This window comes from Chionomys nivalis, chromosome 1, assembly GCF_950005125.1.
Source record: "Chionomys nivalis chromosome 1, mChiNiv1.1, whole genome shotgun sequence".
Classification (NCBI taxonomy): Eukaryota; Metazoa; Chordata; class Mammalia; order Rodentia; family Cricetidae; genus Chionomys; species Chionomys nivalis.
Window position 1 is genome coordinate 195770398 of NC_080086.1, and position 24408 is coordinate 195794805.

At 40.5% G+C, this 24408-nt stretch overlaps 1 protein-coding gene across 6 annotated transcripts in view; it reads right to left on the reverse strand.

The window, feature by feature from the left end:
• Positions 1 to 24408, reverse strand: part of Dync1i1 (dynein cytoplasmic 1 intermediate chain 1) — a 307387-nt gene that overhangs the window by 83902 nt on the left and 199077 nt on the right. For all 6 annotated transcript variants that reach the window (XM_057771005.1, XM_057771003.1, XM_057771008.1 and 3 more), the window contains one exon: positions 16181 to 16306. In XM_057771005.1, the coding sequence (XP_057626988.1) occupies positions 16181 to 16306 (126 nt within the window). The remainder of the gene's footprint in view (positions 1 to 16180; positions 16307 to 24408) is intronic.

The window sequence follows — 24408 nt, forward strand, 5'->3', positions numbered from 1 at the left end:
ATGGAAACTAGAGTTACTTCAAAATGCTTTTGGATCCACTGGCAGGTACTAAAATTTTTATTCATGAATACAATTGTTATTTTCTCTTAAAACTTCCAAAAAAAATGATATTTGAAGAGTTCAGAGGTTTAAGTGGGAAATTTATTCTATTCTATCAACATGACCTTATTTTTTAAAGTTTCATTTTTTAAATATGTGTAGGTGTGTGTGTATATTCATATGCACTCATGTGCACTCATGCACACACAACACACACACAGCCCTGGAGGTCAGAGGCATCAGATCACCTGGAGTTGGAGTTAGAGATTGTTGTGAGCCTTCTGATGTGGGTACTGAGAGCCAAACCTGGGTCATCTCCAAAAGCAACGTGTGCTGTTCGCTGGTGAGTATTGCTTCCAGCCCGTGGGATCTTATTTTAAAAGCACTCTTGTGTGACTTAGGAAAACTTGGATCAGATAGATAAACGATAGATGACAGATAGATGATTGATAGACTATATGCAGATAGATGTTAACTAGAAAAGTACTCTTATGTGACTTAGAAAAACTTGGATCAAATAGTTAGATGATAGATGACAGATGATGAATATTTTACATATATATAATTTGCATATATATGCTATGTAGATAGAAAATGAATCTGGTGATTTGAAGCAGTGTGGTATATTGCTCTCATTATATTAATTAAATACTTAGTATTTTTAAATTCAATAGCATAAGCTATTGCTATCTTACTTTTAAATACATGTGAAGTATTTGTAATAGTTTCCTTGTCTCTTGAGAAGAAAATATGTCAAAAAAGTCTAGAAGGTCTCCTAAGGGGTTAATTCTTCCTAGGTGAAAAACTTATTTACATAAATATCCCCCCAAATCTATTCTCCTCTTTTAATTTTACGAATAATAAAGATGGTGGCTAATACTCTTAACCTTTTGTTAGTTTTCTGTTGATGAGAAATCAGAACCAAGGATTAGTACTTTTACAAAGAATATTTAGACATCCTGGTGACATGATCACTATATGAAACATAATTCAAATTATCTTGGTTTAACACTGACTTTGACAGTTAATAAAATCATTTAATTTTCTACTATGGAAACTGTTTTAATAACTTTAACCACTTTTTAGATTATACCAATTCTTTGAGATGAAGTACGACAGAGAATCAAAATAATCTGTAAATTGAGCTCTATTGCAAAAAGTAATTTTCATTCTTTAGTAAGGATGCAAATGACCTTTCGGAGGCTTTTGGCTTCTATTTCTCTTTTTCCTCTACCTCTCCTTTCTCCCACAGTCCAGACAGCCCAGCTCCCGAAAGCAGACTCCAGTTAATGACCCCTTCCTGCTGCGTTCGCCCATCTCTCTCATTCACATTCCCAACTTTGCATCCCTCTTCTCATTTTCCTTTCTTCTTTCCGGGGAATGACCACCTCAAAGGATTAATTCAGAACAGGCAGCAGAAAATGGTAACAAGAGTGGGCAAATCAGGATGTGGACTTAGAATCAGGAGGTCTTTTCAAGGAGAGGTACTCCAATTAAACATATGTTAAGAATCTGGGTTTGTTGTTCATGGCATACCTGCTGCCTATGATCCCACCCCTGTCAGATCGGCCTTCCCAGCAGAGTGTTCCCTGATGGAACAGGGAATAAATACAGCGGCCATGTATGTGTGGATCTCAGCAGCTCAGCAAGCTGCCTTTCTTCTTGTTCTGTCCCAGCTGTCAGTTCACAGGGGGACTGGCTTCTAAATTAGAGGAATGGACATGGACCCTCTGCCTTGGAGCCAGAAAGAAGGAAGTTCAAGTTCTAAGGAATGAGGCTTCAGGCATAAAAGAAATCTGTTATATTCTTTTCTGTTTATCCTATACTTTATGGAAGCTGATTTCATCTCATCTTGGTTATGAGATCTAGGAATCAAAATCCATTGTTCTTTGCTTTAGGAAATTCTATATGGAAACTGAGAACAATTTTTCCCTGATTTATTTCTCAAGATTGGTTTTTATGATTGTATGTATGCATTTGTGTGTGCATGTTAGTATGAGATGTGTACACGGCCCATGGGGGCCGTTAAAAGGCACCGAGTCACTCAAACAAAGCTGGAAAATTTTGCAGTTGTGGGTGCTGGGGACTGATTATGCCTTCTGAAAGGGCAGCAAAGACTCTTATAAACTGCTGAGCCATCTCTTCAGTTTCGAGTGTTCTACTTTGGGCCAATCTGTTGTCAGGTTAGGGCCTCCCAGCTCTCTCTAATATTTTTCTGTAAAGGCATATGCATACTCTTGCTACCCCCAAGAAGCACATTTGCCCTTCTGATGGAGCTCCCTCTAGCCACAGAAAGATCACTATTCTTGTTGCTACACTTAAGAAAATGACTTCAAATGTACTACTTTCTGGAGGAGTCAAAGACTTCCTCAGAAGCCCAGAAATGTTTGCTAAGAAACTGCTGGGGCTCATTTTTGTAGAGAACCAAAAGCTTTGCCCATTTTCCCTCATTTTTTCTGAACAAATCTTATTTTGAAGCTCTCTGCTTCAAAACTGTGTAGGATAACAACATATAGTTTATATTCTACCTCCTTCCCTCCTTCCTTCCTTCCTTCTTTCCCTGCTCTAGATTTTGAGGTGGAAAACAGTAATGCAGAATATTTATGGCTTGAATTAATTCAATTTATAGCTAATTCCCAACACTGTCAATACAGAGTAAGTGTCTACAATATGAACAGTGTGTAAAAACATCCAAATATCTCTTAATTAAAGCTTAATTTGGAATAATATGGGACCGAGAAGCTCACAGAGCCCCTTGATCATCTTCTCTCTGGGATAAAGCACTTGCTTACCTACTGTGATGTCATTACTGCATAACAAAGGAGAACCGACTTTCTATTCTGAGAGAAAAGTAGCTAAATGGATAATGTGAAGAAATAGTTTCTTGCTACAATCCTGGGTTATTAAATACACAACAACAACAACAAAATCCCCAACTCTCGTTTAAAGTAGGCAGAGCCCTAACATTTGATTCACAGGTTCACGTTTGTCACATACTATTATGTTTAACAATGCACCAAATTATCAGATATCATGCTAGAGAAACCAACATAATGAACATCCTCATTCACATAAGGGACAATTTGGATGTTGTAGCTATTTTTTTTTTAAAAAAAAAGCAATTTAATTACAATATTCTATTCCACCCGCCCACCCAGTGAACTGTGTCTGATTTAAGAAGTAGTTTTCTCTTTGTTTTCCAAAGTGATGATATTTTATCGAACTTGACTCTAGCAGACATTTTCCCAAGAAGCCAGCATACTGTCAGGCTAAAATGGCAGATTTGTGCTCAGCTTGTTTCTGAACCTTTAAGGGTAGAGAGGTGATTACCAATGACATTGGTTCTGAGAGTCAGTGGGGCTATCGTGAACATGCCCAAGCATACTCAAGGAAACGCCACTAGAACCCACCAGGACTCACGATCAGATGTGTGGTTTCAGAGCAGGGCATACCTAGCTGGTATTCTTTCCTGCAAGTTCCTTCTCACAAAACAAGTCATTTTCAATGGCTTTAATTTTGAGAGATTGACCTAGTTTTGAGAAATTGAAAGAAATACGCAAACCCTCTCAACTGTATCTTTCCTATCACTCAGTCCCATCCCTCTCCCCCATACCAAAGACATAGCCAGAAGAACACTAGAATGCTGTGCACAGCTACTGTGCTGGCATATCTGTATCACATTTGGTTAGAAGTTAAGATTCTCTAATGCAATGCCTATGTTGTGAGAAGTAATGATACTCATGACAGAAGGTGGAAAGACAGGCGTGGGAATAAAGACAGACTGCTTAACAGCACAAGACTAGAACATGGAGAACATGTTTTGATGTTTGGCACAGAAGAAAGATGGAGATTACAATAGGCTTTCAAAGTAGTGAACAAGGGGATTTTGAATCCTCTCACCACAAAGAAATGGTATATATGAGGTGACAAATGTAGTGGCTTCCCTGATTTGACCACTAAACAACACACATGGGTACCACAGCAACACACAACGCCCTGTTAATACTAGTAATTGTATGTTAATTAAAAAATTAAAAAGAAGGAAGTGCTTATGAATTCAGCAGATTCTGTGCATGTGAATCTCTCATCTTTTCCTCCATTCTTCTCTGTGTGTGTCCTTGCTACTGGAGGGGCACATTTGTTTTGATTGTAAAGCTCTATTTAGCTATTAAAAACCACAACTCCAGTTTTTATGCTTGAAAATTTTCAAAATGTGTTACTGTCACAGGGAACCGGAAGACCGAATACTTGAGTGAACACTGTTTTAGAAGCAGGTTTAGCATGAGCTGAGAGCTGATGTCTGTGTTGTGCCACATGCCATGATCTGCATTCTGAACTAACACTATATTCCTACACACTTTCCCAAAGGGTAGTTCATAGGTTGTCACAGTAGACTTTAGAATGTCACAGAATGGGGACAGTGAGGACTAAGAGCCTTCAGGAGGAAAAACTGAAAAAATCCAAGGAAAGCCATGTGCATAAATTGTTTCCCCGCTGTTATTAACAAGGTGAGGGGATCCAGGCAGCACTTTGTGGTCTTTAAGGACATTTTGGTTTCTCTTGGCATCGTGCTCTGAAATTATTTTTTCCATTTTTTCATGCTGCCTCTGAAACATGACCTCTTTACATAGTATATCTCAGGAAATGACAATTGGCCGTCGTATCCAATACAAATTGATTGGATATGACAGCTTAAAGGGAAAACTCTTTGGTGAGAGGGGAAAGGTTTTTTTATTTGTATTCTCCTATTTTAATCCTTTTTAAGCCTCCTTGGTTAATTTTACTCTTTCAATTAGACTATTGAAAAGCCAACACATTACATACCACCTCCCCAAAGAGCAGTCATAAGATTTGATGGTTTTCTCTGATACACAGGATAGGGTTTCAAATTTGCATTATTCTATCTACTGATTTAACTATGAATTCTAAACCACACTAATGCTGCCATGTGCTTTTAAGCATCTCTAATCTGAACCATCTGGTGAGGCGTGGCTTTGCCAAGGCTTCCCTCTCAGGACACTCTGTGGATTCTGTCACTGCTTGAGGTTTTGGCCAACTATCAACATTACTATAATTCTCTTTTATGAAATATCACTTTTGACTGGGATTTTAGAGTCTTGGGTGAGCTTGTGTGCATGCATTGATGTGAACATGGGCACTTGTGTCCACATTTGAACCCCATTGTGAGCTTATTTCAAAATGTATTTGTCGTAAACTTCTTTTAAAGCGACCAGAGACTTTGCTGTACCGAAGGCACACTCATGTTTGAGCTCAGTTATTCCACATGATACTGGATGGGCAAGCTTACAGGATAAGAAAGGACACATTGCTAATATAGTGATATATAATATAATAATAGAAACACGACTTATTATCATAGGCATTGCAATAACTTCTTAAGCAGTCAAGGGCAGAAGACATATCAGCTTTAGAGTTAGAAAGCAAACCTTGTGATTATCACACCAACAGCGATCTCAGTACATGTGACAAACGAAGGTTTGAGGACACTGTACTTAGAAATGATCCGAGCACAACTCAGGCTTCCAGCTAAGAACAAGCAGGAAAATAACCAATCTGAATCCTTACCCCAAGAGAAAGAGAGCACTGGTTAAATTCTCTAGCTAGGCATAACCGTGCCATCGTGACACTAGCAATCAGGACAGAGGCACAAGAGTCCAGTGTAGATTTCTTGTTATAACAAAGCGTAGAAGGCTTCTCCTGGAAGTACAGATGATAACTCTGTTTTCACAGTTCTCTTGGATAACAAACACCCAGTTTCAAAAACCAAGTTCTCCTCAAAATTGTTCTCCTCAAAATTTAGTCTTCTGCAATTTCTGGAATGTTCCTTGACAAAAATCCCCGCCCCACTCTCCTATCTTGGCCCCTTCTCTCTTCTACCAAATACCATCTTCCTTTGCCCAGCTTCTACTCACAGGTTTATTGCAAGAGTGTAGGTGCGATGTTATTCGTCATAGCAAGGGCAAGGGATCAGTGGCTGCACCACGGAGGTGTTCTGATCTCCAAATTACTATGATGAAAGTGTTTGAATATTTGTGTGACTGGGGACATCAGTCTCTTTGTTAGCAATGGGGGTTGGGGATTCAAGTGGGTCAATAATTCTTATCGCATCAGGCAACTCCAGCACTCACACACAGAGAGGGAAAGAAGTTATACTTTAGAAATAGACAACCAAGAGGCAATTCTTTTCCTAAATTACAAAGACTACAGCCATATATAGATGCGTGGTTATAGAACGATCCAGGTTAATACAAAGTTAGCCCTGGGGAGCAACCCAGCCACCCCTGCCATTTCTTGTTTTTTTTTTTTTTTTTTTTTTTTTGGAATGAGGTTTCCTTGTCCTCCACGACCCCTGAGGGAGAACACTGCCCTCCTGAGACTTCCTCACTTCCTCCCACCATACTGCGTGACACTGCTGACACTCTTTCAAACTACCCCCCCACCCCCGTCGGGTGTCTGAACACGGATAAGAAAAATGCTCAAGATGGCGCGTGTATTCTCTTCCCTAGGCAGCAAATGGCCAACCCGGTCTACACTGAACTCTGGGTAGCCATGTGAATTATGAGGTTCTTTTATGAAGTGGAAGGCTGACTGACCAAATGAATGAATAAACGAATGAATGAATTGTCATCTGGGTGAAACTTCTTAAAGATTACGGCCAAGTGAGAAAAATAAGAATGCCTAGCTTGGTTTCAGCTGCTTTTCATGGAGCTGCTATGCACAAACAATGAAAGGAGAAAACAGGAAGTTCTTTCCTTTTTGCAGGGGACTGAGCTGTGTTCTTGATCCTCCAAGTTCAGGCTCTAACAATAAATGTGATGACATTTGGAAACACTAAAGTTTTAACATCATGGAGGGAATGGGCTCCGGTATGTTAGGATCGGTGTTATTAGAAGACACATCAGAGAGTTTGCTTTCTCTTCTTCTACCATCTGAGGGCACAGAAAGGGGGTGACCATCTGTAAGCCAGTAGGAGAGACCCTAGTCAGAAAGTCCATCAGTCAGCAGTTTGCTCCTAGGTTTCCCAGGCTTTGGAAATGTGAGAAATAGCTGCTGTTGTTTGTACACCTTCAATCTTTGTATTTTCCTATGGCGTCCCAAACATATCTACATTATCTAATTTTACATACATACACATGGATGCATAGTTTGTGTGTGTGAATGTGTACATGTCCATTTATGTACATGCATGCCATAGTGCTTGTCAGAGAGTTGGTTCTCTCCTTCTACCACGTGGGTCCTGAGTGTGGAACTCATGTCATTAGACTTGGCAGCAGGCATCTTTATCTGCCGAACTATCTCCCAGCGCCTATGCTGTCTCTTATCATCACAACTATCTGAAGAAGGAAATAGACCCCTGTCCCCACTTATCTCAACACTCTCACCCCACTCTCCCAACCAAGGTTTCTCTGATGTCCGTGAATAGCCATGGAGGAGACAAGGGAATGAAGACAGTCATGGCTGTGACAGGCCAGAGAACTTGCTTACATTGCTGTTGGTTATCACTGCCAGAACCAACAATTCCTGAGGGTAACTTTTTGAAGCACAGATGAAGAAAATCCTATCAAGTTTGTTATAGTGCAGGAATGGGAGGTCGAGGGAAAGATATTTAGGAGAATGGATGCCATGTGCAATTCTGGGGTCCACATCTGGCTGTATATGTACATCAATGGGATACTGCTTGTTATCATAACAGAAAGCTTCAGCTTGCTCATCTGTACTATGGAAAGGTGAGGAAACAATAAAAAACACCTTGCTCAGAGCTCTATGCCTATGATGTGGCAGCATCAAGTTCCTCACTGCTCATTGGTCAACAGCACCATAGCCCTTTACTACTGGGCTTAGATGAGCCATCACCGTGAATTCCATCTCTTTGCTATAATCCATGCACCAATCCTAGTTTCCCAAGATCTAGCTCAATGACTAATTCTACTTCTTATGTTATTTGTTTGAGATTAGGTTCTTACAGTGTAGCTCTGGCTGACCTGGAACTTTCTATGTAGACCAGGTTAGCTTCACATAAATCCACCTGCCTTTGCCTCGTGAATGCTGGGATTAAAGGCGAGCACCTCTGTGCCCAGGCCTTGTGTTTCTCCCTGTTTGAAGAAGCTCCAGAAAGAGGGTAAATGATGAATGAAACCTGGAAAGGCTGTTTTTCTGCTTCTAGCTTCTTGGGCCAAATGGAAAATGATGTGCTTGTTGTTTTATTTAAAAGAATCACTATCTAGTTTAAGTATCAGTCATCAAACCAGTCATATTTGCTTGCATCATGAAGTGTTTCCTCACGCCTGTGTTTCATTTCAGCATCTTATTTAAAGTCTTGTAGGCCTTTTTCCAGAGGACCACAGAAGATAAAGATGATCCAAGACATCTTACTCTTTTCTGTAAGAAGCTGATTTTACCTTGATGTTCTTAATATATGCAACCTTTAATTTTCCACAATTCTGTACTCTGAAATGTGTGTCATAGCTATAGCAGAGTCTCTTCTGTTTTGTTACTCTGAGATGCATTAAACATCTCATTTGAGAACTGCTTGGGTCTCTCCTTAGCCTACATATTTTTGACCACAGAGTTTATTTTCCCATTACAAAGCATCTATGAAGTGCTTCAGTTGAAATGCCGGGGACTGGCAGGGACTACGAAGCAAAGCATGATCTTCGAAGAACCTATTCTTCCTCTCTTTTCTTTCTTGGTCACTGGTAAGGATTCTTTCCAAATCCAAGAGAAACACTTGAAAATGCTTCTTCCTTTTTACCAGATAGGTTATAAGAAAGGTAATCCTCCTTTAATAATAAAGAAAAAATTAAGGCAGATTCTAATACTTATTGGTTACAATATACATTAGGAAATCCATTTAAATTCGTTTAGACCTTGGTGTCCAACAATTTTACACATAATGTTGCTTTATAGATTCAGACTATGAACTCAGTCTGGGTTGGAGGAGGGAAAAAATTTGGTGAGAAATTGACTTTACTGAAATGAAGCTCACAACTCTACCAGAGGCTGGGGAGGGCCTCTTTTTATGGAGTCGGGGGGCAGAACAAAGCTGCCGCAATTCACTCAGGGTTAGCTAACTGGATTAACCGCCAGAAATGGAAATACAATGTCCGACTTTCTTTCCCTGTCCCCACCACAGTCCACGCTCTCGCTGGTTTACTGTGGCTTCTTACAGGCGGAGCTCTTTTCAAGGTCACTGGGAACCTCAGCAGGCCCAAAGGCTGGGCAGCTGAGACCACCAATTGCAACTCCATCTGTAATCTTTGTAGAATCTTAATGAGAAGTGAAGCCACACATAGGGGAAAAAATAGCTGAGGGGTTTCAACGCTGGCACCCGTAGGGTCAGCTGATACCACCCTGCTCCACATGTCACTCGCCGGCAGAACCATGGAGGGTCAGCCACGGTCAGTTGGAGGCGATTGCCAGATAATCCTCAAAAAGAGGAGGCCACGGACAAAGAAGCCAAATCAGGAAAAGTAGGGGGAACAAACCCTCTGACCACACTAAGTCACTAAATAAAGCATTTTTACTTACTTCTAAGATAGATATTTCTGATTCTCTTCATTCCGTTTTAAAGAAAAAGACCACACCAGGGCAGCGATGCAGGGTGGTCAGACATATAATCTAATGAGAGTGTGAGAAGCCACTACAGAAAGCAGCGGGAGGGCTGCCAAACTGGGATGGGGCCACAGGGCTGATTTCTATGCAGAGTGTACCAGTACTTTCCAAGTATAGACAGCTTTTATTGAAATGAAAATAGAAAATGCAGGCCCAGTGCCCACATGAAACATTTAGTGTGGCGCGCACACATACATGAACCGCCCATGGAAGGACAAGGTGTTTGGCCTTTTCTCCTCATAGCAGAAAAATGAGCCTTCCTCTGAAAGCTTTTTTGTGATTAGCTTGAAAGCTCATTGGGTTTTGCAGATGGGAGACTGAGTTGAAGCTTGTTTACAGAAAGAATAGTCTTATGAGTCACCGAATTTGTTTGCAAGTATGTGCTAGAAACATGAAAAAAAATCAATGGAGATTTACAAGAAATGATTAGCAAAAATGATGAAAGTATAGTCACCAGAAGACTCGCTCACCTTGTCCTATTCCCAGCCCTGTGTCTTAGAGCAAACTAATTCATCTAACCTCTAAGTCACCAGGATGCTACAGGAGAGGGAGGACTCAACTGATTTGATTTTGGTGAACTAGTATCCTAAAAGCACTGGTTTAAAAAATAAAACTTATCGGCAGTCAGAAAAGGTGTAGGAGAGAAGTCATAGGTCATAAGGGAGGGAGGGCATTTGTTTTCTTATATATGTTTGACTTTTGTTTATTTTATAGCACTGGCTGGCTTGGAACTAAAGAAAAGTGTATCCCAAGATGGCTTCCAGCGCACAGCACCCGCTCCTCAGCAGCACGCCCAACGTGCACTCAGAGTGCTGGGGTTGTAGGAGGGAGCTCCCAAGTCCAATGGCTCACAGTAACTGGAATTCTGTGGGCTCGCTGACTTTCCCCGTCAGGTTAGAGTAGCCTTATGAATGTCAAGCTGCCAGAGAGAAACCTTTGCTGATCCTATCCGTGCCCGTGTGCGTCCCAGATGAAGTAAATCAGAATTTCTGAGGACAGGATCCAGGCCGCAGTCATTCTTACGGTCACCCAGAACGTTATAACAATCAACTTGGTTATAACAAGCCTTGTTTCATTTCTTCTCTGTTCACCCTCCTTCCTCCATGGCACGAGGCCACACACCTACACATGGTTGCCTCTCTTACCAGTACAGAATGGCACAGGATGTGGTTTGGGGTGGAAATGTCAGCTTAATTCAACCTGACTGTGCCATTCACGGGTCCCTATCTTGTTTCATGGTTCTTCTGAGCCACTTTCTAGTCTGCAGTCACTGAGAGCGCATGGTGAGGAAAGTAAATGCTGGACTCTCAATACTTGTGTATGTCAAAAGACCTAGTGCCACGGACTCACTCCCCGTGATCTCAAATGCATGCTTTGTCCTTTTTGAGGGATGTTCATAGTCTCTTCATGTTAAACTTTCCAGGTGAATTTAGTTCCTTGCCATCCCAAAGTGACCAGCAATTAATTTAATTTTAGGAGTTATGAAAGATCCTGTTTTCCTGACTGCTTAGGATGAAATCAGAGATTTAACTTTATATGTCCACTTGGCTACTCTGTGCCCAGTTTATGGGTGAAACGTTAGTCTGAGTGTCAGTGAGAAGTTTATTTTAAATAGTGATTAATACTTCAGTCAGTAAGCTTTGAGGAAAGTAGATTTTCCTCAGTAAGGAGAAAAGGCTTTAGCTAATCTGCCAAAGGTCTTCCGAACAGGATCAGGGGTTCCCAAAGAGGAACTGATTCTATTGGCAGCATGGAACTTCTGACTTGCTGGCCTATCCTCTAGACCTCAGTCTTAGGACCCTAGCATTCACCATTATCTAAATCTCCACTTCCTCCTTCTGGCCAACTCCATAGATTCTGCGCTTGCCAGAATTTAAGGGTAAATTTATTCCAAAGTCTCTCTCTCTCTCTTCCTCCCACAATGAATACCTTTTTCTCTTAAATATCTGATATGTATTTCCCACTGGCTGTAGTTTTCTGGGAAAATAAAACCCACAAAACTCTGCCTAATATACCCAGGAGTCTTCTGAAGAATTTCACATGGTTGTGCCCCAGTATCCTTGGGGACTAGTTTCAAGACCTCCTTTCTTTTGAGTGTCTGCAGATGCTCAAATCCTTATGTTAAAGGGTATAACATTTGCATTTAACTTGTACATATCTCCCCGTATACTTAAAGTATTGATACTGTTGGTTATACTTAATGCAATGCAAATGCTATGCAACTTATTGTTCTATTACTCAGAGGGTAATGACAAAAAGTGTGTGTGTTCAGTACAGATAGTCTATGTCCCCAGGCCATGGTGGGTTGACCTCATGAATATAGAACCAGTGGATAGAGAGGGCTGACTGGAATTACTTTTCTGTTACTTCTCTGCCTTCCCTTCTTTCCCAAGAGTTCTCAGAATCATTCTCTTCATCTTCCAGAAAGTTGGTTCTACAGCTCGGTCCCTGCAGTTGCTATACTTAGAACACATATGAGCCATTAGACACTGGCACAAACTAGATGGTAGAGTGCATTCTGCAACAAGAACCTTTTTTCATTTTTCCTAAATGTGTTCTTCATGAATATCAAGGTCACTTACACGAACCACCTCTTTCATAACTGAGACCATAGATTTGCTGTTAAGCATCGTCAGATGCATGTGTGGCTAAATGAAATAGCCTTGACTTATATCTGAAGTTGTAGTGTCAATGTGGGGCCCAGGGAAGCTTTCCCAGGGCAACTTGGTACACACCTGCCAAGGTGGGTTCTATAGATCAGTAGGGAAGGTAGACCTGAGTCTCAGTTTGCTCTAGGGCAATGCTAACCCTTAAACTCCTCCTATTCCCATTTCACTTTGGGGCCTGTTCCTTGCCTTTTGCAGGAGACAACATTAATAATTAGATATAAACTTGTTCTGTGTTTATCCTCAGAATGACTAATTCAGTTTTTTTTATTAGCTTTAATTCAAAATCATTACAGAATGTGGAGTTCTAGTCTTGTGAAAGCTGCTAACTTATTATAGACTGTTAGGAAATACAAGTTAGTCAGGCATCTTTAAAGTACTGATATGATTAGTTATTGATTAGTTACAGGAATAAGCCTTATTTAGTTCCTTGTATATGTTTACAAAGTGAAACTTAGAACAAATAATGAGAAATAAAGTTTGTCTAATCAGACATACCTAGGCAGCCCTCATACTTCAGAGATCTGCAGAAAATGGCATTTAAAGTAATGATTAAAAAGCATATTATATTTGACAGAGACTCTGAGATCCTAGCAGTAACTCAAGGTCTCCAAAGAAAATTATGAGACCCCACGATGTCTCCACCTGGATTATGATGAAGCTGACCATTGCAACACCTGCTGCCAAGACCCAGTCCAGACTGTGGACAAACATCAGGACCTTGGAGAATTGATTGCACCACTTTTGCCTAAACAAAATAAGATCAGTCTTTTCCATGTCCCTCTTCCACAGAAAAAGAAAAATTCACCTTATGGGCCTGGCTTAGACAGTAAGATTGATGTTCTGGATGTTTCTGCCTCCAATGCTATGGATACCTGGGTATGACTAACTGTATATGGACTCTGGTCCCTGTCATTTTTAATAGATTTGGAAACTATTTGGTTTGTATTCAGATATACTTTATCCTTCTGAGATCTCTGATAATATTAATAGCTAGGGCAGTTATAATGTCAGTTTAACAGTAAAAGGTATCCAGATTCTTCCACAAAGTTATTGCCAACTTGTTAGCTCATTCTGAAGCTACCATACACAGTTCTTTGAACAGCAAAATAATATACATACTTCTAATCAAAATCTGTAGTTTTTAATAGGACTCAAAGTTATGAGTCTAGTCCTTCTGTTTACAGACACCTGTTATCTGCTCTTTTTCTAAATTTTAACTTCTGTTCCTAGTTTAAACTTATCTCAATAGGCTTCCACTTGGCTGGCAGATACATCTAAGCACCAGTTGCTGACTACAATCTGCTCTGAATGGTGGCGAGCCTTGAACTTCCTGAAAGCTAGTGTGGACCAGTCCAGCTGATTTGAACACTCCCTGTCCCTTCAACAGAGCTGATGAGTGCTCCATCGCCTGAATTCCCTCCCTACCTTTGGCTAGCCTTTCAACCTCTTTGGGCCCTGATAACAATGCCCCAATGTCAGCTTGAAGTAGCTGTGGAAAGAAACACGTCATCCCATACTTGCTGCCCAGAATAGGTTGAGGCTGAGTCTCAGTAGTTTACCCTGAAGCAATACCTGTTTGCAGGAAGAACCACAAATTGAGATTACCCAAGCACCACCCGAGAACAGACCATCCAAAAGAAATGCCTAACGTTCCAACCACTGTAGACAGGATCACCTTCCAGCACACATTCACCAGGAAACCCCTAGACAAATGTCAGTCAATCAGGGGTTCTGAACCTTAGAAACCTCTCATCCCAACCTTTACTACTATAAAAACCCAACTCCAACTGAGCTCATGGCTCTCCATTTATTTTACTACATTGGACATGCAGAGAGACCAAGTTTTCAAACTTGCATAAAATAAAGGCTCTTTGCTTTTATATACGGTCTCCTTGTTGGTTTTTGGGGGACTTCGCAGATTTGGGCATAACAGTCAGATGACCAGTTTTCTCAGTTTGGATAGCAGATAATGCTTAAAATTGCCACCAGTTTCTGGTCACCTGATGAATTAAAGACAGTAGGGGAAATGTGGAAAATGAAGAGATTCTATTCAGTATCTTTTTGGTAACTCTTATGAGACATTATCTTGTCTTTGCACATACTCTGGATTAAAAAGATAAAACCCGACCATATTTTCTTCTAAAACATATATTGGATCATTTAAATGAGAAATGAAAACTAAAGCACAATAATTATTTAAGCCATTTGTAAATGATACCCAAGCTGCCATGAGAAGGGATAGAAGGGATAGTGCTTGCCTCAGTCAGTATTGGCATTAGCTTTGTATCATGATGAAACAGATAATGTTAAAAAAAAATCTGATGATTTCAAAGACCTTCGGTCCTTGCTTCTGTACTCAGTGTTATCATGATCCATTGGCTTGTTTACGATATAATATTGTGACTATTAACCACATTACCCACAATTGCCACAGGCCACCAGGACTTGGTTAATATAATTAGAAAACTTTAAGTTATGATAAACATCATAAGCATTGACTGAAACAGCATGGACTAGACTACTTCTTAGAGCTATGCTTTCTGTATATCAAAACAGCTTAAAAGGCCCTGACTTTCAAAAATGTGCTTCCTCTTATCCCATAATCCTTAGAGTATTTTCCTGGCAATTCAGCAAACCCTTAAAACTGAACAAAATTAGGATTTTGTGCTTCTATGTTTACAGAAAGAGTCTATCAGACTGACAAACTTGATAATCTTAAAAAAAAAAACTGTTCTTATTTCAAAGGTCCAGAAAATAAAGGTTATTTACTACACTGGCCGAGAGTTCTTGTTAAGCTGTTTGTGAGATAGCAAATTAGAAAAGCATGCCAGAGTTAGCGGTTACTCAGGCACACTGACGCTGGGCCTTTCATTCCAGCAGAGCTCCTGTTTCTCAGATTATATCTGGTAATGTCATAAAGTGTAAACACATTTCAGTTCAAAAGGATGCTCAGGTCTTAGACAGAAAATGGACAGAGCTTGCTGGGATGAGGCCAGCAGGTTTATCTCTCCACCCTTTTAGATGCCTGTGTTCAGGGCTATTCTTGGTACCTCCGAATTCTAATATTTGAGGAACTGAAATTCTGAGGTAGAATGCTTTTTTCCCATTCTCCTGTGCACAATCCCATTAATCAAGGGGTGGTGCACTGGCCAGCGCTAAGGCCTGTCATTTGGGCAAAGGCATGGCGACAGAACAAAGCTGAGCATATGCACATGGAGCCTAATTTCACTCCCAGTGTGTCAAATGGAAGAGAAGACACACGTCATGAGGCACAAGGAGCAAAACACCCCCAACTCTCCGTAGAATCTGCACTCGCAAAGTAGAAGCTCCAGCCATGTTCCTCAATAATTCAAGTAATGGTGGTGGTAAATCTTCCCCCCACTCAGTTCCTAAAGTATCATTATCTCCAGAACAGAATGGTGCCTACAAACTTAGAAACAGCAGTATCCCCTGAAGTGTGTTTCAGAGACAGAGGGGAACCCGTCTGGTAATGCTTCGAGGGCGTCCACATGGGTGGGCAAACATACGCCACTCTGAGCAGAGGAAGTGGTACGCCACAATTTCTTCATAAGTGTGAGGTCTTTATAAACTCATCCGCATGGGGGCTGTTTTAAATAGAAAGAAAATGACACACAGTCCCCAAGCAGGCTTCCTACCCATTTGAAGAGGGCTGCCACTTTCCCAAAACATTAGGTTACTGTGGGGGAACTTTCCAAAATTGTCAACAATTCCATTTTTAAACTTGGTTCTTCCTCCCAACCCAAGACAGATGCTGTACAGCCCAGAGCATGTTTGGTCTGGTAGGAGACGGGAATTATTTTTACTCTGCTGACTCCTACCTGACAGTGGAAGACATACTCTGGTGTGGTTTTCTTGAACTTCATGTTCCAAACCAAGGCCACTCCATCTGGTTCATGAGGAGCATCTTCATTGTTGTTGTAGGAAGCCACCATCAGCTCGGGGTACTAAATGAAAGAGGTTACAAGGGTTCATTACGTTCAGATGATGATGTAGGGGTCTTCTCCTGGTATTCCTGCATCTCTGTCGTCTACATGCGTTATCTGTCTACATCACCACAGCTACCTCGTAAGAGGTTTCTCATCCCATATATTTGTGCTGTGTTACACATCTCAAGTGGTCCTATTTATTTGACACATTTAATAACAAATCAATATGCCCTGCTTTCCTATCTTTCACATTTGTGTGTGCATGCGTGGTTACCAAACTGGAAACATGTTGAAATCCTATAGATTCAATCACTTTGGCCTACCTTTCTTCCATATCGGTTTCCAGGACAACTTTCTGTTCTGATTTTCTTTCTTTACTACTTTGCAGGACCCATGCAGATGCCCCTTTTGTCATACATTCCTAGACATCGCTCTTCTTTCACTTCTTGTTTTTTTCCTTTTATTATTTTTTTTTACCTTCTTTCTAGGTGATCTTGTCAATCCTAATGGCTTTTAAAATCTTAATATGCTGATAATTTCCAAATTTCTCATAGGTTTGATATTTCTCAGGGCTATAGATATCAGTATTTGACTGCCCACCAGGGTTTTCTCAGGGCGTCAGGAAACTTACCAGTACCAGGAGCAGCCCAGAGAGAATATGGTGATAGGCTTTCTGACAAAGATATTGCTTGCCCAGTGCTCCCTACCCGGTGTATTCATCTTATTGGTGAAACTAGATATTCTATTTTCATCATTCCTCCATCCTTTCTCTCCACCCACATTCTATCACTAAGTACCACATGCATTTTGAACCTACATTTGGTTTTCATTCTTTTTTTGTTTTTGTTTTCTTTTTGTTTTTCAAGGCAAGGTTTCTCTGTAGCTTTGGAACCTGGCTTTGAACTCACAGAGCTGTCTACCTCTGCCTCCTTAGTGCTGGGATTAAAGGCGTGCACCACCAGCATCCGGCTTTTGTTTTCATTCTTAAGGGCAGAGATAACCTAAATGAACTTCCTGTCTGATGAGGAAGGGTAACGAGACTTCTCTGTAGTGCCTGTCTTGGACTTCCCACAGCCTATGCCCACCTACAACCTGTGCCAGGACAAATTTGTAAAGTACACAGTTGGTAAGTTACCCTTGGTTTGATAATTGGTGGTTGATCATGGCTATCAAGGAAAAACCCACATTGTGTAGAATCCTTTCTGGTATGCCTTTCTCTATTGCTCCTGTTTAAGATCTTGTGATCTTTCCATTCACCCATGAACACTCTCTACCCATGAAGTACAGGTAATATCTCTGTACCTAGGATTCTGACCTCATGCTCACTGGAAGATCCTTCTGTGTTACTTATTAACTCACCTTTGAGACTGAATGAAGATACTAAGTCCTCTAGACAATCTTAACCATTTATCTCTCCCTTATCTCTTAGCACCCTAATGTTTTATGCCCCTATTAAAGCACTTGTTGAATTGCTTTATGTTCCTTTCTCACTGCGTATGTCCCTAAATCACAAGCTACTTGAGTATTAAACCAGGGTGTTTTGTTGTTATTGTTGTTTTATCTCTGAACCCATAGTTAAATGAATCCCAGCATATGATGTGATAAGGTAAAAAAATGTATTGAATAATTATAATTTTTTTTAGAAACTCTTTTATTTCAGTAACTCTGGAATTGCATAAATATTATTTCCTTTGTTATGAAACACCACAGTAATTAAATTCATTGATATAAGAGGCACAATCAGACAACAATGAGGAAAGCTCTAAAGCAATGGTTCTCAACCTATGGGTCACGACCCTGCTGGAAAAACTTCTGTCTCCAAAAATATTTATATTATGATTCATAACAGTACCAAAATTACAGCTATGAAGTAGCAATAAAGATGATTTTATGATTGGGGTCAGCACAGCATGAGGAACTGTATTAAAGGGTCGCAGCATCAGGAGGGTTGAGCACTACTGCTCTAGAGGCATGTTGAAGATACCTTCCTGCCCTACATGAACTCTGCTCTGAGTGTGATCAAATAAAGGGAATGAGACTCGTGAGTGATGTCTAAGTTAGAACACATGTCGCACAAATGCCATTCTCACCTGGGCTTCTTGTTAGAGTCTCTGTTACACAACAGAATTATTACAGCTCCTAAGAAACTATTCTCAGATATTATCTAGTTTTCTCTTCCTGTTCGCTATGCTATGTATATATTCAAATTGAACAATACTCATATAAATGTGAATGTTGACTTTTCCTTCATATGAACCATAACTACATCTAAGTCTTCGATGTGGCTTTATTCGTTATTTCAGCTACAGAGAATTATAGCTCACTGGTTGCTTCAGAGGAGGTATAGGCCTACAACACACATGGACGTGGCCACCAAGGGAAGTCATCATTCTTTATTAGAAAATGCGCCTTAGCAGATGAATCAAAGCCTATTAAGCAAGGCCTTTGATACAGAGCCCACTCAATGACACTAACATCCAGATAAACACAGAAGTCTCCAGACTGCCCATCTGAAGTTGAACATGTCACATGTGCAAAGGCAAGTCTGTAAACACCGACACCACTACCGCAGGGGCCAGAGAGCAGCCAGATGTGTCTGGAATAGCATCCCACAGCTTCACATCTGGGTCTCATCGTTCACACCCACTTGCAGATTTTCTTCTTTTTTTTTTTTTCCATCTAAAAATATTTTAACTTGTTTGGCTTTTAAGTTTCTGTAGCAAACGGGCCGTGAGCTAGTGAAAACACCAGGAAAACGCCTTTGGCAAAGTTTCCTATAACAGGGATTACAAGGTGCAGAGGGACTGACTTATATCTTATCTCATGCAGACTGCTATAAAGGTTTCCTCTTTTACGTCTTTTTAAAAGGCTATTTGTTTGAGCATGGCTAGTCATATTTACTCATTATCAAGTTTCCAAGCAATTATGGAAATTTAAATGTTTAAAATTATGCTTTTAACAATTGTGAAATTTCTGCTTATTTAATTACTCATAAGGACTGGATTAACCTCCATTTAACTTAGAGAAATTTTACCCAGAAATTACTAGCTTTACTCTCAAGTCGAGGTCTTCAAGAGAAACAGAATCTAACATTTCCTATAGAGAAAAGAGGCAGCATGTTTTTAAGTGGGCCTTATGTTCCAATCATTGAACTGGGCAATGTCTTCATTTACTTGTTACTCGTGATTGTAGAAAAAAGGTAATGGTTTACTCATTTCTGCAGACAAGGAAGATGAGCCCTTGGGAAGTGACATGTTCCAAGTTGTATTGCTCATGCATGACAAAGCGAGGAACTTTATGGAGGCCAGTTGAGCTCAAAGCACAACATCCCCTTCTGCCCACTGTGGCATTGTGTCCAGTGCTGTCTGTGCATAAAGAAAAGTTGGAATCAAATGCAACATGGGGCAAGAATATTCATGTTAACATATTCTGCCTATGGGAACCCACCTATGGCTAGAGCAAAACAAGACGCAATGGAGGAAGAACGTCAGCTCAGACACTAAAGCGGAACAGTGTGTACGAGGAGGGCAGTGCCATCAAGGTTCTGTAGAAGCGTGGGCCTGTGCTGAGGGTGGAGTGGCGACAAGCTACACTTGTTAGGGGTGGGCGTTTCAGGAAGACAGCTGGCGGGGACATCTGAGAAGCAGCAGTGGTGACTTGTGGGCTTAAAGAAGAGAAGGGGAGATGGCCAGCTGCGGTAGGAGGAAGGTAGGTGAGGAAATTCTTCCTGAATCTGGCAGGCCCACAGGACCCTCTGTTGGCAATTGTTCCACAATACACAGATGCCCAGTGTCCTAGAGATGACTAATAGCAGAGCTGATACTTGGCCAAAACAACCTAACGATGTTCTCTAACTTAGATGTACATTTTGAATGGGACCATGTTTTATTGGTGAGGTTCCTCAAACTGCTCCCATGGTTGTTTCTTTCTCTGAGTTGTAGGTCTTTACCTCTTCCATGGATTCCCTGTTTACTGTATTAGCTTGCCAATAAGCTCCCCCTTTTTACTTAATCTAGCCAGAAGTAAAATTTTATTTTATTTATTTATTTATTTATTTATTTATTTATTTATTTATTTATTTTTGGTTTTTCGAGACAAGGTTTCTCTGTGGTTTTGGAGCCTGTCCTGGAACTAGCTCTTGTAGACCAGGCTGGTCTCGAACTCACAGAGATCCGCCTGCCTCTGCCTCCCAAGTGCTGGGATTAAAGGCGTGCGCCACCACCGCCCAGCACAGAAGTAAAATTTTATTAAAAATTATTATTATTAAAGAAGAAAATGTTCAAAGTGCATTAGTTTATAGGTTTTGTGAAGAGATGTAAAAGAAGAGAGAGTGAAAAATACTCAGGGCATTTTCACAGAAGTTCCTGAGTCCAAACATTTTTGAAATTTACTCTGGGGAGTAGAGAGTAGGGGTCATTTTTGTTGAATATTAATGCCACTATGATCACTACTCTAACAACTATGTCATACTTACTGAGTGCTGCCTATGTACCAGACACTTAAACCACTCAGTTAACTAGAGATAATGGTTTATTTAATACCCACAGTAAGCACAAAAGCTAGGTATCATCATTTATCAACATTTCATGGACAAGAAAGTTCAAGCCAGTAGAAGTTGGGAAACTTGCAAAACATGTAACTATACAAAAAGTACAAGAGAGTGAAATTAAAGTGATCCAAATAGGGAAATAAGTCAAATTATCCCTATTTGCAGATGATATAATATCATACACAAGAGATACCAAAAATTCCAACAGAAAACTTCTAGATATTATCAACAAATTGAGCAAAGTGTCAGAATAGTTAGTTTACCAAAAAATCAGTAGCCTTTCTATATGACAATAATAAATATGTTATGAAGGAGATCATACACATACTCCTATCCCACTAGTTTTAAAAATATTAAGTAATAAAGCTAACCAAGGAGATAAAAGATTTTGTGGTGGTTTGAAAAAAAAAAGTGACCCCCAAAGGGAGTGGCATGATTAGGAGGTGTGGCCTTGTTGGGGGAAGTGTGTCACTGTGGGGGCAGGCTTTGAGGTCTCTTTTTCTCATGCTTGCCTCAGTGTGACAGGGGAGTCAATTTCTTGTTGCCTGCAAGATGTAGCACTCTTAGCTTCAGCACATCTGCCTGTGTGTTCCCATGTTCCCCTTCATGATCATAACAGACTGAACCTCTGAAACTGTAAGCAAACTATCCTCAATTAAATGTTTTCTTGATAAGAGTTGCTGTGGTAATGGTGTCTCTTCACAGCAATAGTAAACCCTAACTAAGACAGAAATTGGTACCAGGAGTGGGGTATAGTTGTGATAGGCCTGACCATGTGTTCATTTTGAGGAATTTAGACTTTAGTACTTTGGGTTAGGAAAGCAGTGGAATGCTTTAAGCACTGCTTAATGGGACTTGCTAGTAGGAGCATGGAAGACAATGGAGCTGATTATGATTTGAAATGTTGGGAGCTGTTCAGAAAAGAATTTTAGCATATTGCCTAAAAATCATTCTTGTGATATTTTGGTGAAGAGAGTCACTGCCTTTTGCCCTTGTCTGAAGAGTTTACCTGAAGCTAAAGTGAAGGGTTTCAGATTAATTCCATTGGTAGAAGAAATCTCAAAACAGCTTAGTATAGACTTTGTCATGTGGATATGAGTGGTAACTTTAATCACGAGATATTATGACAAGGAGCAAACTGAGCAAGGAAAAACATTGGAGAAGAAAATGAACACCAGAAAGTGGAATGGAGCTAAGTTCTTTGTCCAAGGAGATAAACAGATTACGAAATGGAATAAAGGGCGTGGTTGACCTCAGGGCAAGATCCCACTCAGCTAAATTTCCAACTTGTGAAAAGGAATTAAAGAAAGGCTTAGAGCTGGGTGTGGTGGCACAAGCCTTTAATTTTAACACAGGAAAGGCAGAGGCTGGTGGATCTCTGAGTTTAAGGCCAGCCTGGTCTAAAGAGCAAGTTTAAGGCCAGCCATACTTAGGCAGAAAAGAAAAAAAAAAAGCTGGTGAAGATTTAATTAAGCCATGTTCCAGCCTGTAGTGGCATTTCTAATGTATTTTAATAAAGACTGAAGATCTGAGAGTAAGACAGTCTTACTGGTCACCCTACAGACCAGGTTACGGTGACACACACCTTTAATACCAGGAGCCACCCTAGTTGCCATAGAAATTGGGTGGTGCGTGCCATTAATCCCAGTGGTGCACACTTTTGATCCCAGCCCTAGAGAGGAATATAAAATGGGGCTTGACAGCTTTTAGACAGTCTCTTTCTACGATTCCAGGAGACAGGATCATCATTTTGGGCTGAGGTCGAGGTAAAAGCCAGTGGCTGGCTGTTTTGTTTTACAGATCTTCAGGGTGAACCCCAATTACTGACCCTGAGCTTTTATTAATCGTGCTTCACCAGCCCCAGCAAGCCACAGAACTTGGCCATGTGGTTCTGGATTTAGATTTAAAGATAGAAAAATGGGTTATTGAAGTTGCCTTCATGCCTAAGGACAGCCAATGAGGCCAGGCATTTGTCAGAGCTTGGCTGAGGCCAGGCATTTGTTGGAGGTGTCCCTGAATGTAGACCTAGTAGAGAAGCCATTGCATGAAGCCGCAAAGGTGAAGCCTGCATTGCCCTGGAGAAGCCGAGATGTTAGAGATGCCAGAGCTATGGGACATCTGCCCAGGAGATCTGCTAACAGGGAGGCAAGCAGTCCAAGAGAAAAAGTGTGTTGCAGTCAACAAAGCTTAACTTAACTGAGTTGAAGATGTGGAGAGTGTTTTGACATTAGACATGGAGATGCAGAGTTTGGAGTTTGCCCAGCTGGCTTTGGGTCTTGCTTTGATCCTGTATTTCCTTGCTATGCTCCCTTCCCTGCACACTGGAATGGTAATGTATATTCTAGGACATTATATGTTAGAAATATGTGATATGCTTTTTTGTTTTAATAAGTGATTACAGTTAAGAGATTGCCATGGGTTGCAGAAGAAACTTTGAACTTTGAATAAGTTTGAGACTATTTTAGACTTGGGGACTTTTGAAGCTGGAGTGACTGCATTTGTTTGATGATAAGTGGAATGAGGTGTTTTACAAGAAAATGACCGCCAAAGTGCGTGGCACTACTAGGATGTGTCGTCTTGTTGGAGGAAGTGTGTCACTGTGGGGGCAGGCTTTGAGGTCTCTTTTTCTCAGGCTTCCCACGGCATGACAGGGGAGTCGATTTCCTATTGCCTGCAATATACAGCACTTTCAGCTTTAGCATCACATCTGCCTGTGCACCACCATGCTTCGCTCCATGATCATAATGGACGGAATCTCTGAAACTGTAAGTGAGTCACCCTCAGTTAAATGTTTTCTTCATAAGAGCTGCTGCGGTCATAGTGTTGTTTCACAGCAATTGTAAACCCTAACTAAGATTGATCTCTAAAGCAAAAACTGTAGATCTCTGTAAAAGATTGAGAAAGACACTAGAAAAAGGGAGAAAACCCCATGCTCTTGGATTGGCTGAATTAATATTATGAAATGACCATTCTCTTAAAAAGCAATTTACAGGTTCTATTCAAAATCAACCAATACACTCACATTTCAGTCCCCCCTGAAATATAAAAACTATCTGAAAACTCATATGGAACCACAAAAGACTAAGGATGGCCAAAACAACTCTGTACAAAAAGAACAATGCTGGCAGGAGTCACCATTCTAGGTCTTAAAATAAACATAGAGCCATAGTAATAAAAACAGTATGGCAGTGGAACAGAAGACATGTATACCAACAAAGCAAACATGTACTCGTGTTTGTCAAACGTGTACTTGTGTTTGTTCTGATACTTGAAGGGCATACACTGGAGAAAAGGTAGTATTTTCAAGACCTGGTGCTGGAAAAACTGGATGTCCACATTAAGCCTGTATTTGTTATTTTACAGAAACACTCCAAAATGGATCCATGACCTCGTGTGAACCATGAGACAATGAAGCTGTCAGAAGAAAATAGGAAGTCCCTACAAAATAGAGTCCAGGAAAGAACTTCTTACTATACCTCCCTTGCCCCAAAATGAAGGCCAACAATCGCCAATTGGGACTTTATAAAACTAAAATACTTTTGAATTGTCAAGGTAACAGTCATCTAAAGAG